Source organism: Vicugna pacos, chromosome 34 (genome assembly GCF_048564905.1).
Source record: "Vicugna pacos chromosome 34, VicPac4, whole genome shotgun sequence".
In the NCBI taxonomy this organism is placed as follows: domain Eukaryota; kingdom Metazoa; phylum Chordata; class Mammalia; order Artiodactyla; family Camelidae; genus Vicugna; species Vicugna pacos.
Window position 1 is genome coordinate 16,330,761 of NC_133020.1, and position 15,548 is coordinate 16,346,308.

A 15,548-nucleotide genomic window follows, 5' to 3' on the forward strand; every position below is an offset into this window, starting at 1 on the left:
AATGCTGATCTCATAGAGCTTGGAAGCATTCCATCCTCCAGGTTTTTGGAAGAATTTCAGGAGAATTCATGTTAATTTTTCTTTAACCAATCCCTAATAGTCACGGTCATGCTTCATAACTTGAAATTAAAGTCCAGTGCACGAAAGGCATTATTTTAAGCTAAGAGTAGTCTATTTATCTTCAATTCTTTGCTTTCTCTGTTTAGCAGCCTTGTCCACATTTACAAGTCTATTTTCCATATCTTGCAACTTTTTTGGAGCACAAATATTGCAGGAAGATTTTAGAGCTTTTGAAAGGCATCCTGCAGGTTTTTGTATTAGTGTTTATTTTTTACAGGGTTGCATTAAATATTATTCATCTTGATCCCTGAGTTTTGGAAGACTTCTTAAATGTACACCCTGGATGAGTACCTCATTTACCTCACGCTGGTCCTGGCACTCAGAGAGGTACTCAAGAAGGATGGTGACAGAGACCACCAACAAACCTTCCCAAAATTTTCTCAAACAACAGACCAATTAATTAAGAAGAGTAGGCACTTCCTGTCTAAGTATAATGGACACCCAGTAATTTAAAAGTAAAACCCACAGCTAGAAGTGTGAGTGGGTAGGTGGTAACATATGAGAGACAAAAACTTTTCAAGACTGGGCACTTCCTTTTGCTGCTCTTGCCTCATAGAACTTGGAGTTTTTCCTTTCACACAAGTTTAGTGCCACATTCTTCTATTTGCGATGGATGGACAAGTGACATATGCTGATTTAAACTTAACCAGGGATACTGGTCTTGAACATTCATCACCCCCATCTCTTCCTCAGAGTAAGTGTTTTTAGTTTTCCTTTTGGCATTTGTATATCTTCCAGGGTTAGATTTTCCTCTTAAATTTATGGCTTTAAATCGGGGCTTTGAAAATGATCAGCAGTCCGATGTTAATATTAAGTAGGTATTGCGTGGTTTGTCTGCAGGTGATCACCCCTGTAGGAAAAAAGCACAGACCGCCTAGATTTCTCTTTTATCATGTATCAGTGTGAGAAGTGGACAGCACTATTAGTGAGCCTTGTTTAAAAAATCTCGAGGAAATATTTTACATGCACGAGCAAAGGAATGTTTTTAGAGACGCGTTACTACCTTGCTGTAATAGTAACCTACCTTACTTCAAATCCCTCTGTGAAATACGGTGATGAAGTTCCACTGTATTTGCATTCGTAGCATTTCTTTCAGAATACAACGTGTATGCTTAATGGTTAACATTCTCCACTCTCCAGACAGAAGGGAAAAAAAATGTTCTGGAAGAAAATTATATTCAAGATCAAAGACTTGAATATAATCACAATCTGATCATTTTTAAATTGAAAAGTGTCACTGTTTAGAAGGAGATAAGCCACAAGACACAGGAAAATTTCACCGATAAACCGGTTTGATACCTGTTGAAGTTGGCGCTTTTCTGTGTGTCAGAGAAGTTAGCATTCTGAGTAAAATGAATGGGGATTTCTAATGTGAGGTAACAGATGATGGAGTCCATGGCCTGGGAAAGGATTAAAAGAAACCAGAATGTAGGCAGGAAAAAAATGTATAAAATTATCATGACATAGTGTTACCTTCTGAAGTCTAACCAAATTTGCTAACATCAGTAATAGAACATTTTTATCCAAACTGATATTCATTCTGTATTGTCCTTAGCAAGTGGATTGTATCTTTTTAGGATGCTTTGATATAATTTGAAAGTATTAAATTATCGACGTTCTAAATTGAGAGTTGCAGAGTCTTAGACTTATCAGGTATTTTCAGATACCCTTCCTCTGGAGGGTAAAGGAAATTGGAGAATTTTGGTAACTGCACTGAGGGTTTGATGAAGCCTCAGTTGTTTTTTGATAGGAAAGAGAAAGACTTTCTTTTCTTTATTCAGATCTAGCTCAGTGGGGAGAAGCAAAGATGAGGTTGAAAGGAGACGTCGGAGAATGAACACAGAGAAAAACAGCCAGATTTTCCTCAAAAGCCATGATCTGTGATCCCAAATCAATGGGTCCAGAAAAATGTGTCTATTCTTATGATAATCGTTATTCCAGAAAACATCATCCCAAAAGTAAATCTGAAAGAAATGGCAGAATAAAAATTCAGAGCAAAATGTGTGATTAATAAAACAGAAGTCGACTGAAAAAATATGCATCACTGAAAAGTTGAGAATGATGTTATCTGATGGCCTTACTGACAATAGCCGAGGCAGGCAACCTCTCAGATACCTCTGAGAAACTGTTCCCAAGAGATCAGGGAGTAACAGGATACATAGGAGTTTTGGCTGGGGAAAAAAAAAAAAACCACCTGTAGTCAAAATCAAAAGATCACAGCTAATCACAAAAACAGACATCTCAAGTTAATGGTTTGAGGGCTGGTCTATGTATGGGAAGACGCAAGAGTCTGGGTTTACTGAAATCATTCCTTTGATACACATATAACTATCCAGGGCCAGTGTCCTGTTCTTCTCCATCCTGAATTCCCCTCCGAGTGCCCCATTGTATGCAGTTGCAGTGGTTGATGGCTTTATGGCTGCAACACCCTTTGTTTACTGAAATGGCAGGTGACGCGCTTCCTCCGCACACTGATCTGGTATTGCACTTACTGCAAACCTGCTAACCTGTTCAGGCTGTGGAAGCCGTGCAGAATGCTGACCGTATCAAGGGCGATCAGGAAAGCCAGGCAGAGATGTGAGTTGTGACCTACTTTATGGCCAAGGGTTTGGTCTCTTAGAAAAGTAGATAAAGTCAACAAAATGCCTCTAGAGTTTGCTTGTTCATCTGAAAATGCGCTCCAGTTCCGTTCCAGGCACATGCCAACCCTGAGGATACAGCAGTGAACAAAGTAGAGGGAAAAAAAATCTTTTCCTTTACTGAGTTTATGTTATATGCCCAGGAAGACTACGCGAAAGCTAGTAACTAAGTAGTATATATAAAAAGATTAGATGATATTCAATGCAATGGAGAACTTTTTGTTTTTTAATGGAATTGAGAGTTACTTCTGGCAAGGGTACCATATCGAATAGAATAATCATAGAAGGTCTGCCTGACAAGATGACAGTTGAGTCAAGATCTGAAAGAATTAAGGGACAAAGGTATGCTTTCTGGAAGAAGAGATCTTTACAAGTTGGACTAGCAAATGCCAGCTCCCTGAGATGAGAACTTGCCTGGCATATTGCAGGGGGAGCATGAAGGTTAATGTGAAAAGGCAGAGCACGTCTTATGGAAACCAGTAGGAGATGAAGTTAGAGAAGCAACTGAAACAGGTTAAACAGGGATTTGTAGACTGATTTATAGGCATATAACTCAGTTCTGCTTGACAGAAAGCCACGGAAATCTTCAGAGCAATGGGGCAAGATGACTTAGCATACTGTTTATATCGAAACAAAAATAGCCCTAAATGAGCATTTCCAGATAACTAAAGTTTACTTGTCTTTTTCAATTTGGTATTGTAACTCCATTAACTCTAATCTCGCACAGAGCAGCAGACAGTCTTAGCACAGGAAAGCAGAGCTCCCAAGCACAGGACCCTCCACTCAGTTCTTTCCATTTTAGCTGAACAGTTACTATGTACCAGACACCATGTCTAGAAGAACTATTTCACGTAATCCTTTCCAAAATTGTATGGCATAGAATCTATTCACAGCTGAGGAAATTGGTAGTTTATGAAGGTTACATTGCCCAAAGCATCGTGCTCAAACACAAACCCGCTCCATCTGAGAGCCTCCGTTCTTAACCCCTGCTGTTCCTCAGTGATAAACGTTAACGTCGTGACTGTATGGAGCCTTCTCCACTTCACAAAGTTTCAAGGGCGGAAAGGATGAGGAAGAAAGGAGACAGCAAGGTAACATAATACATGCAAGTGTAAGGGGAGACGGCCCAGGACTAGCCGTGGGCTCACTGCGTTTAGCCGCTGCGCGTCACACTGGCTCCCGTTAGAGGTTCTAGGTCAGTATTCTCGAGTCCTGTTCTCCCGATTTCCGACGTAAGCCTTGGAGTCTCCTCTAGGTGCCTACCCTTATTTATCTCTCCCCTTCAGGCAATAATCCACTTGTCACTCCCTTGGATCTAATCTATTATCTGTTTCCTCCCTTAGTCTTTGATCTCCCTTAGCTCTCCTAAATTCCGTCTCTCCAGGGACATTTTAGAAAGAACTAACTCTTCCCTGAAAGTCAGTGTCCTCAGGGAAGAGACCATTACAAGCCGTCTGAAAACTGGGTCACACAACTTAATCACCAGGGAGAGTATAAAAAGTTAAAGTAGAAATGGGCCTGTAGGACTCTGGAACATTTAAGACAGCATTTTAACATTTCTGACACTAAAATTTTTAACAGGTGACTCAAAGCAAGTGTTCTTTTAGGGGGGGGTAACTAGGTTTGTTTGTTTATTTATTTATTTACTTACTTACTTACTTCTTTGGAGGCCCTGGGAATTGAGCCCAGGGCCTCGTGCATGCTGAGTGTGCAGGCTACCACTGAGCTATACCCTCCCCCAAAGCAAGTGTTCTTTTAATTGAGGAATATTAGAAAAATGTAAAAAGGAATAGATAATATAAATAAATAGATATCTGCAGATAAGTTAGAAAATCTTTACTTGCCAAGGCTCTTGTCTCTAATAACACAATTTAGAAAATAATTTATATATAGCTAACATACTATAAACCAAGTGAGAATAAAAGGGATCTTATAATTAAGTCACTTATACAGGTTGTCTAAGCACAATTTCAGGTAGAATTACTGAAGTGTGAATTGTCAGAGCTGATTTAATTTTGGAAGCTGTAGCTCAGTGTTTCCCAAGAATTTTTTGTGTTAATAAGCCTCTCTTTGATTATGTTTCCCTGTGAATTCCATGTTTTTAAAGAGGTCTGGCTCATAGGCATAGAATACAAACTTGTGGTTGCCAAGGGGGCTGGGGGGTAGGAAGGCACAGGTTGGGATTTCAAAATGTAAACTAGATAAACAAGATTATACCGTATAGCACAGAGAAATATATACAAGATCTTGTGGTAGCTCACAGCAAAAAAAAAAATGCGACAATGAATATATATGTATGTTCATGTATAATTGAAAAATTGTGCTCTACACTGGAATTTGACACAACATTGTAAAATGACTATAACTCAATAAAAAATGTTAAAAAATAAAAAAAGTTTAAAAAAGAGGTCTGGAAGCAAAAATACATAGATAAAGTAATGATTAATTTGCGATCCTACTTTAATTAATATCATCACGACTTTTGATGAACATGAAATACACAGCACATTGTTATTGATATGATTACAGGGAAAATAAAGATATTTGCCAGTTTTTAGACCATGCAGTATTGTAGACACAAGTTCATGTTATGTTGTCCTCACTGAAATACTGAAAATAATATGCAAACTCATAAAATAACTCTTCCTTGGATTCCATACATTTGGTCCAAGTTGGAGATGATTGTTTTACGCAACAGTAAAGCAGAGAGCTTCATGTCCAAGAGTAGAATTGTCTTATATCACCAGTACTGAAAATGTTGCCTGGCACAAAATAGAGCCTCAAAAAATAAAAAATATCTTGGAGGAATGAAGGCCATCTTTTTTAGACAAAATTCCTGGACTGACTTCTTACAACAGGGCATCTGCTTCATTTTTGTAGAGCAGTTGACAATTTTCAAAACATCTTCCCATCGATCTCACTTGACTCTTAGACCCATCCTTTGTACACAAGACAGGAGTAAATATTTTTATTTCATTGATGGGCAGACTCTCAGTTGGATCTGAGATTCCATCCTGCGGGACCCTCCTCTAGAAGATGGCTGATAAATATTCTCTCCTGCCCCTGTCCTCAGCCTGAATCTAACTGTTCTCATGCGATCCGAGCCACCTTTGCTTTTTGCACCAGATGAACTCAATGGAGTTAATCAAGTATATTTTCGTAATGTCACAGATGCTTGCCAGGGTTCATCTTGGCATAAACTGGCTCTGCAACTTTCTTGTGTGGGGATGCTTCTTCTCATCCTGACTGTGATCGGGCTGAGTGTTTCAGGTAAGTGATGCAAGATCATGCATTCCTTGCCCTACATATTATTCCACTTCTACTATAAATATGAAAGTATGTTCACGTAATTTGGCCACCCCCAACCTAGTGGAAGACCAGCGAGATAAAACCAGTTACAAAACAATGCTTCTAAGAGTGCTCCGCCCGAACCTACTTTGCAAACTCGAACTTTTTACATTTCTCTTCCTGTTTCGATGGTCTTTATGGAGGATTTGTATTTCGCATGTACTTCAAGAGCTTTAAAAAAATCACAATGATGGTAAGATGTGACAATAACAAAGAAAACACCAATTTCCAATTATTTACAGTTTCTTAAGTGCCTGTAAAATTCCAGATTGTCTTAGGCAGTCTCTCCCATGGGAGAGCCACAATTATGCTCCTTTTGACGATGGAAAGTTCAGGCAGAAGGGTAGACAACTTAAGAGTTCAAGTAACACCTCTGAGTTTACTTTTCTAGTCGATGACAGGTAACTCAGTATCTGCGCGTGTTCACTTTCCTGAAGTGAGAAATACAACACATCCATTTCACCACATGTTTCAGCTTTAATCTTCATGGTTTCTCCTTATTTACTAGTGATGTTCTTAAGACAAAAGTCCTCAATAGAAAGAAGCAGTGTGATTGTTCAAGAGAGCAGGAATGAAACAACAGGTATGTTTCATGGCTTGAATTTCTTAAGAATAACCACTAAAATTTGTACGTATCCCGCACTGCCTTAGTTAAGGCTCATAACAACCTGTACGTTAATACAGTGTTATCACTGATTTTACGTTTGACAAAAGTGAGGCGTGGAAAGGTTCAGCAACTCACTCAGGGTCACACAAGCCCTAAGTGGTGACACTGGGGACTGTCCTTAGGTGGTCTAACTGTACAGCCTGTCACCTTAAGCACCAAAGCATCTGTCTTAGGAGAGACTGCTGCTAGGATATTCAATAACTAATAGGCAAAAACAAGCTAAAAAGTAAAATATGCATTTAGATGGAATGTCTGGTGATTTTAATGAACATGACAAACAGCCAACTTTGGTCCAAAGTGAATCGATGGAACAAAAACATAGAATAAATTCTTTAATATTTATCATATCAATCATTAAGGTGTTGTTCTCACACTTACTAAGTAGTGTGTGTTAATAAAGACACTGTTGTTGAGTGACGGTAGCAGAATGTGTTCATTCATTATACACATCCTTACAGAACAGAAATTTTAAGAAAGCTGAAAATTCCTTCCAGAAAATGCTAACCAGTAGATCACATTAATAGGCAAATATATAATCTAGCAATTAGGACTTTTATTATGATTTTTTTCTCCATGATTTTTTAATTTAAATTAGTGCATTGAATTACTATTTGCTTTTCATTTTGCATGTCATTTAAAGTAGATATTTTTTATATAAGTTTGATATTGTTGTCTCTGCAAGAAGCACTGATGATGAATTTAAGGAAACTCAGAAATAGTGTTTTGATTCCACCAGCCTCTGATTGTGTGGATTGGAACAAGTTATTCTGTCTTTCAGTGTTTTTACTGGTCACCAATTTCTAAACCTTAGTACCAGAATGAACAATAGGTCTCAAAACTCTCAAAATTATAGTAAATTTATTAATTCTCACAGTGATGATCAAAGACTTCCCTGCCTTTCTAATGACTTGCGCATGTGTGATTAGTCATAGCGGTGTGCTGACAGGTTAGAAATATAACAGTCATTTATTTCTTCTTTCTCTTTCTTACTTTACAAGCGAGACCACCTCTGTTAAAGTGTCCAACAAATTGGCGTCCACTCCGAGATAAATGCCTGTTTTTTTATCACAGTTCCAAACCCTGGAATGACAGTCTAGCCGACTGTTTCACAAAAGAGTCCAGTCTGCTGCTAATCCAAGATCAAGAAGAATTGGTAAATAATTAAGTCAAATACTTCAGTACGACTTAGCACTTTCTTGTAACCATATCAAGACTTGGTGCTTTAGCCGAAGGGGTCTGTGCAGATGGAAGTAGTAACTTTGACTTCAAGAAGCTCACAGTCTGAGAGACTACACAGACCTGTAAGCAAATAATTAAATATAACTTAATGAATTACAACAGTATAAATATAGGGAAAGAAATATCACAAAGAAGGAATAATTAACTCCGATGAGGAGATAGGATAGGCTTCATAAGGGCGGTGATACTTGAACTGGGTTTTATAAGATGAGTGAAAAATGCAAACCATGAACAGATAAACAGATTCAATATTCAGTTCTTTCTCCTGTTTCATTATTTAGAGACTCATACAAAGTATGATAGACAAAGGAGTTCTGTTCTGGATTGGATTAAATTTTACGCTATCAGAGAAGAACTGGAAGTGGATAAATGGCTCCTTTTTGAATTCTAACATGTGAGTATTAGATAAGCTAATTTGAGTACTCAACACAGATCAGCTTTACATTGCAAGATAGTAACGTTGTTCTTGAAGACTGAGTTTTGTAGTTTTAATTTAGTTTAGAAATGTTCAAGAGGTGCAGAATAGTCTAAGAAGAAGAATGACTCTGACGTTGGTTGAAAAGTTCCTTCAGCTCTTTATAACAATATATATTTTTACCTGCAATGGAGTTTTAGGAACCATGGAATAGACCTTTGGGAGGGGCACACACAAACGTTCTTTAAGTAAACAATTTTAAAATTAAGAAATGTTGAGCTCAAGCTGTTGGCACGAAGAATTGTTTTAAGTCGTGTTTGTCACACTGTGGGGCTGGATAAGTTAGTGGGTCACCACCAGCACTGGAACAAGGAATAGCAGACGACAAAATGTAATGAGTGTCAGAGTGTGCAAAGCAGACACTTAAGAGAAACTACCCACATTGTGATAAATGCTGTGACCTATTTTAACACGTGGTATAAAAGAGTTGTTTGAGGACCTGTGAGGAAAATGCGTAAGCCACAAAAGAGCTATTTGCTGTTTCCTATCTGTTGTCTCATAGTTTCCCATCTCATATGGGAAGAGAACCATCAGTATTATAGGAAGCTTGATGCTACATTAAATGACATATTGTAACAGACTTCATGGTCTCTTGTACAGCAAAGGGCAAGACATTTTTTCCCCCAAAACCAAAAGTGAGCAAGCATCCAACCAAGTTTCTAAAAAATAAAAACTTTTAATGAGCATTTTCCCAGAGCAGATGATACTGTGTTACATTTCGTGAATCTGGGAATGACCATTCACATTCATATAAATCACAGTTAAAATGGATGTTTTATCATTTGAAAAACAAGAGGCTAAAACTTCAAACAAAGGAGCATGTTCGTTTATCCAAGATATAGTAATAATTTATTATTATGGAGAAGTAATAAACAGTGAAAGAAATGTTGGTTTAATTAGCAAATTTTGACATTGCTTCATGTTCTAAAATATTTCTTAAAAGGTAACACTTTTAAATGAAGAGTCTTTTAAAACGTTGCAGGCTAGAATAAATGTACAAAAAGGCAAACATTTTGTTAAAATCTACCCTGACTTTTATATGCTTTTTAGGGATGATTTTCTGTAATTCATTTCCAAATGAATGCAACTCTGATATTAACTTTTTTTTTTTGTACATAGTAAAGTTTACTTTTAGGGGGTATGTTTTCTTACTGGGCCATTATGTTTTATTTTATTAAGGTTTATAATAAAATTGGAAAACACTGATGTGTCTCTGAGCAAAAATATAAACAAAGTGGTTGGATTCAAATCTGTTGAACATTCCATTTCATTCTGAGGGTAAAAATGACGATTTGATGAAGACACTAGTGATCAGATAAACCTGAAAGGTATTATATTGTTACCGAACTCGGGTCTGGCTGCCTGCGGCTCAAAAAATCCATACTCAATAGAGGGAAATGTTGGTGGAAAAGAAAGTTGCTTTTAATCAGAACGCCGGCGGTCCGGGGAGATGGTGGACTCAGTGACCCCCAAAAACCATCGGCAAAGATTCTGCTCAGCTGTGAAAGTTCTTAAAGGGAAAAGGGGAAGTGATCTGAGTTGATCAGTGAGACAGGAGGTCAGAGCCATCGCCACCCCCACCGCGTGCAGGCTTGCCGGCTCCCCGCCGTCTCTCGTCAGACGCTGGCTTGTGCACACCTTCTGTGCACGCCTGTCTCTTGATGAGGTTGCTGAAGGGGACGCTGGGGAAGAGAGTGGCCATCTGTTCGTGACTTATTCTCCGTTTCTACTGCTTTGATCTACAGAAGATCAAAGGAAAAACCCAAGTTAGGCAAGGTATTGTGCGATCCAAAGATCTGAAGGCTGTGCTCAGGGAGAGGAGTAGCATGTGGGGGCGGCGGGTTTAAGGTTGGTGACAAAGGGATTTCCTGCTGAGGGCTGTTTCCGCTGAAGAGCTGCTCACAACGTTACAGCAGAAAATGGGTCAGTGAGACTCTGCTTTTATTTGAGACTCTGCTTTTAGTTTAATTGTCAGCCCTGGTTTTCAGGTAAAGAGAAACATAAAGGGTGGTACTAATTTCTTTCACAGGACGGTTTGGGGGATTGAATGAAATGATGGAAGAGAGCAAGGCAGAGACGGATCAGGGAAGCCTAGGAAGTCAGAGAGACCTTTTGGAAAGGGAGTCAATGTCTTGGCCAGATGAGCATTAAACATTTATCCTGAAAAGTGAAGAAAGGACCAGAGGGCGGGAGAGATACAACGTGGGGCCCTTCTGCAATAGTTCCGTTGACAGAAGATCCTGATGGGACTGGAGTGCGGGGCACGAGGAGAGAATCAGACCGGCTGCTCAGGGTGGAGAGGCTCCGTGAAGAAATGGAACAAAGAAAGAAAAGCCGTGGGGGGGGGGGGGGGAAGCAGCTCGGTGGCAGGGTGCATGCTTAGTATGCAGGGGGTCCCGGGTTCAACCCCCAGTGCCTCCATTAAAATAAGAGTGTGACGGTAAACCCAATTACCTCTCCCCTAAAAAACAAAGCAAAGCAAAATAAGGGGGACAAAAAAAGAGAGGAATAAAGGATGCCTTTTCAAAAGAAAGAAAGAAAGAAAGAAAATGGACCGCTGCCACCAGGTTGTTTTCTGTCTGAGACAACAGGTGGATGTCTTGCACTCACCCCCTCCCGGCACCCGGCCCCAACTTGCCATCCTATTGTGCGACCTCTACTGCCCCCTCCCCCTCCCCACCCCCACCACAGCGAACCACAGGACTCTTGCTTCTTTGGAACTAAGGGTATATATATTGCAACAGACACCCACCAACCACTTGGGATGGGAAGAAAAAGGAACCTCCGTCTACATACTACGTGAAGTGAGCCTCTTTTTCCGGCTCACGTTCACATTCTGGAGACCCTGCGTGTGCACCACCCTCTGTGTGCTCATTACATTTACTGAGCACGTCCTTTGTTTACGCGTGAGCGTGCTTTCACGCGCAACATCTCAATGCCTCCCCAAATATCAGGCGGTTATATCCTGCGTATTTAAGATAACTTTCCACGTGACATGTTAATAGTAGAATGAGATTCAATTCTCAGTTTCCAAAGCTTCTCTTTTGAATATATCATTATGACTTGTCTTGTTAGAACAATTCTTTTTCAGAGACGCTGGGTTTTCAAGTTCCAGAGGTTGCTATTAGCTTTACATTAAACGTTTATATCATTATATTCATGACTGTGTACTTATTCCATGTTTAATAATTGCGTTATAGAAAATACAGGCTGGAGGAGGAGAATTGTGTGAGAACCACAAACACTAAGGAGAAGCTTTCCTTTTGCTCCACAGATTGCAAATCACTGGTGATGCTAAAGAAAACAGCTGTGTTTACATCTCATACTCACAAATTCTTTCTGAGAACTGTGATGCAGAAATTAAATGGATCTGCCAAAAAGAACTGAAGTGCTGTCAGAAATAAAGTATGTGTTGCGTCCCGTCAATACAGGTCCCTCTCCATTTCTTTAATTTCCACTTCAGGTCTCTGTAATTTTAACTCTCTATACTGTGAGAATGGCTTAATGTGCATTTCATGGTACAAAATAAACTAACACAAAATTCTAACTATTGTAAATCTTCCAGAAGTTTGCGTTTAACTTTCATGTAAAAGTTTCTAACGGATGGACCAAAATAAAATTTTAATTCCTGTTTCCCATGCATGTTGATATATAATACTTGTTAATATAAAATTTTGAACATATCAAAAATTCAAAGTATAATTCATTTTGTGCCAATTACTTAGGAAATAAATTATTTATAAAAGCATTCTAGATAAGAGTATTGTCACCAAATAATATAGGATAAAAGTGAGATTTTGAAGCATTTTGTAACTTTGGGGGAAAAGATCTGTAAAGAAGAGAAATCTTAAAAAAAAAAAAAAACTCCCACATTGACAACATACATCCCTACCTCTTTCGAATGATGTTAAAAATCAACCTTCTGAGGCAGATCAGGATAAAGCTAAGTCCATCCAGTTAGTCCAGAATTTTTTCCAAATACGGAGTCTTCCTTCTCTCATGCTTGGTAGATCTGGAATCAAGCACCCTTAAAACACACATCTGTTAGAAACTTTTACCATGAAACCAAGCCCAAGACGTTAGTTTCTGTCACTGTCATTTGCTGGTGCGTGCAGTCTTAGATAAGTAAACTTACCCTTGATACTGCTGAGATCATCTCAGAAACTCAAACTAACAAGATGCTATTTCATGGGGAAGGCGTGTCTAACCATATTCTAGGCAGATTAAAAAAACATTAGCTCTAAGAGAAAGTTTTCTTTTTTTTTTTGATGGCATGACTGGGGATTGAACCCAAGACCTTGTGCATGCTAAGCATGTGCTCTACCACTGAGCTATACCCACCCCTCTACCTCAAGGGGAAAGTTTTGGCTGCAGTGTTTGTGTCAGTGTTTCTTGACTGCAACTCCAAGTCATGTCAGCTTCCTGTGTTAGTCAAGACCTGCCAGCTTCCTTTCCTCTGCACAGCTCAGGCTCCGGGTGCTGACTCCTGACCGTTCTCCAAACACGTCCTGACGCTGCATGACTTCATGGTTGTCCCACAAGCGTAAGACGCTCTTTCCCCACAACCCCTTTGCTCTCTGCATAGAAAAAAACCTAGTGATTGTGGGGGGCTTGAATCAAATGTTAATTTCCTTCTGGATGGTTCCTCAAATCTCTCGTCTCAAAATGTTTCATCTATTTCTTCCCCCTTTTCTAAAGTAAGATTTAGTGTCTCCTTTGCTGCATTATAATTTGTTGTTTCCATGACTGTAAAGCTGGTTCCATTCCTCTCCTGGCTAGAGATGGGTATGTACCAAGACAGAACAATGAAAGGAAGAGAATTTAATTTAATTTAATTTAATTTAATGAGCTAATAAGAGTAATAGAGTAATGGTCAATCTATGTTGTGTTAAATGGACCTTGAAGTTGGACCAGAGAGATTCCTTCTGTTTATTTTCTGTTCTATGTGCTTGAACTTGAAGTCCATTTCTTTCTGTTTTACCTTTCTGCCCCACAGAGCTCTTGAATGTGCACAGTGTGGGTTAAAGTATCATGGAAAAACACTTATGGAAGGGAAAATCTAAAAATAAAACATTCTGTATGCCTTCGCCTACCTTTTTTTTTAACCACTGCTTCCAATCCACAGATGTATGGGCAGCCAGCAATCAGATTCTTTTCCTTTAGGATGCAGGTATGGGTAAACAAGAGTAACTTTTGACTTTCATACCAAGCAGCTTGGGAAAGGAAAATCCAGAAGTACAAGTAAAAAAGATAATTATAAAAAATAATTTTAAGTTCTAAACACCTATAAAATCATGAAGGAACTAGCATGACCTCGTCTGGTGGACATAACCTTTAGTTTACCCCTTGGTAGCCAATTAAAGTTTACATACAAGTTTACATCTCCGTTTGTTTGTGGTGAACCCCATTACGCCCTCTTGTGGACTCAACTGGTATTTTTGGTTGATTTGGGGTGGGGGTTGGTTGGTTTGATTTTGGCTATACTTGCTCCCTTCCAACCAGGCAAAACAGAACAAAGCAGGGGGAAAAAAGTTGCATATCAATCAGAAGAGATTTATCCATTCTATCCTTTTGCAAACATCTTGTTTATTTATTTCATAATATATGACATTGGATAATTTATATATTTGTCTATTATTTTATTATGGTTGTTAGTATTTTAATAACACTATTGCTATCATTATGGGGATCTTTCCATGGGAATATGAACTCCACCAGATCAAGAAGCTTCGTCATATTGCTAACCAATGCATGGTTCTGGCACTTCGTGGATGCTCAGTAAGTATTTTCTGAACACATAAATAAATAAATATAAAATCAGATCTGTTTATTGAGTGCTCTTACCTAGGTGCTTCTTGCTTGGGTTTCTGGTGCAGAGTGAGATGGTGACAGGAGCTGGAGTTACTTCAAAGCCTTTCTCACATGCATATGGCTGTTGATTGCCTGGAACCTTGGCAGGATGGCTGAGTTCCAAGAGCACTTTTTCCAGAAGGGCCATTTTTCAAATAAAATACAAGCAGCATAGAATGATTTGTTAGAAGGTGACCCACTGACGGGGCCAGAACCCAAAGATGATCACCCAGGTACAAGAAGCAAATTATGGTTTCTCAAAACAATCCCTTAAGGTCCTTTCAAAATAAACATTGGGACGCTGCAGAATCAGAGTGTGTTCTGTATTTATCCTTTGTGCTTCGTTGGAAATTTTCAACGTTCTACTTCAGGTGACTTGCTGGCATGGCTAAGAATTTCCCAGCTAAAACCGCTAATACGCATGACCTCTAAATGGAATTCCAACTCCGGCTGAAATTGCTTTCCAAGTTTTTGTTCAGATAGTTTCCTCATTTTACACGCGAGAGCTACTCATAATCGCCCTGAGTAAGGTCACAGAATTAGACACTGGTGAGGCCAGGACTGGAAGCGAGGTTTCTTCCTGAAGCAAAGGGCCGTCCTTGCTTCTTCCTATTTGAATTTCTAACACTTTGCAGCGTGCCTACTTGAATATTAACTACCCAGCTGTAGTGTGAATTTTCACAGTGGCTTTTGCCTTCCAGGATTTTCACACATTGCTCCTCCTAGAGTAGCCTTTGAGGATGTTAGGTCAAGAATTTTTTTTTTTTTTTTCCCTTCCTGACCACTCCTTTCACCGGAGTGTCTCATACAAATGCAAATGTGAGTCTATCGCCACCTTGTGTCTAAAATGTTCAACTGCAATCGTAAAAGCCCAGTTATGGGAGAAGGATTCACATTTACAAAAAGGTTCTAGTTCATTCAATGCCAGCGTTTTCCTCACCAAGATCCAACAATTATTACATTTTCCTCATGTATTCTTTACCTTGCTCTCTTGCTTTCTGTTATCTTTTTTCTGAATGCTTTGAAAGTAAGTTGCACACATAAATACATCTAAGAAACTTAAAAATAATTTAATACATATTCTAAGATATATTTTCTATCCGAATTTTCCTCAAATGTCTTTTAGAACCCTTTCCCTCCTCAGTCCAGGATCTAATCAAACTTCACACTTAGCCTTCTATTATTGTCACTGCTAAAAGAAAAATTGAGG

General features: G+C 39.0%; 1 protein-coding gene and 1 long non-coding RNA gene across 2 annotated transcripts; one reads left to right on the top strand and one right to left on the bottom strand.

Annotated features, from left to right (window-relative positions):
* Positions 1–673: 673 nt before the first annotated feature.
* On the top strand, positions 674–12,105 carry KLRB1 (killer cell lectin like receptor B1). Its single transcript, XM_031670689.2, has 6 exons — positions 674–814; positions 5,931–6,029; positions 6,616–6,690; positions 7,773–7,927; positions 8,295–8,407; positions 11,763–12,105. The coding sequence occupies exons 1-6, from the start codon at positions 730–732 to the stop codon at positions 11,890–11,892; spliced, it is 657 nt and encodes a 218-aa protein (XP_031526549.1). The 5' UTR covers positions 674–729; the 3' UTR covers positions 11,893–12,105.
* Positions 9,221–12,733, bottom strand: LOC140691278 (uncharacterized). The gene is made up of 3 exons (XR_012066863.1): positions 12,624–12,733; positions 12,381–12,515; positions 9,221–10,227 (listed from the first exon to the last, which is right to left on the bottom strand). It is a non-coding gene; the product is annotated as an uncharacterized lncRNA (long non-coding RNA).
* Between the last annotated feature and the right edge of the window lie 2,815 nt (positions 12,734–15,548).

What these genes read in the sequence shown, in the direction of transcription:
- KLRB1 (XM_031670689.2), top strand. Translation starts at nt 730, where the DNA reads ATGGATGGACAAGTGACATATGCTGATTTAAACTTAACCAGGGATACT. An exon ending in GATCGGGCTGAGTGTTTCAG is followed by an intron (nt 6,030 to 6,615) that starts GTAAGTGATGCA and finishes CTTATTTACTAG; the next exon opens with TGATGTTCTTAAGACAAAAG. An exon ending in TCCAAGATCAAGAAGAATTG is followed by an intron (nt 7,928 to 8,294) that starts GTAAATAATTAA and finishes TTCATTATTTAG; the next exon opens with AGACTCATACAAAGTATGAT.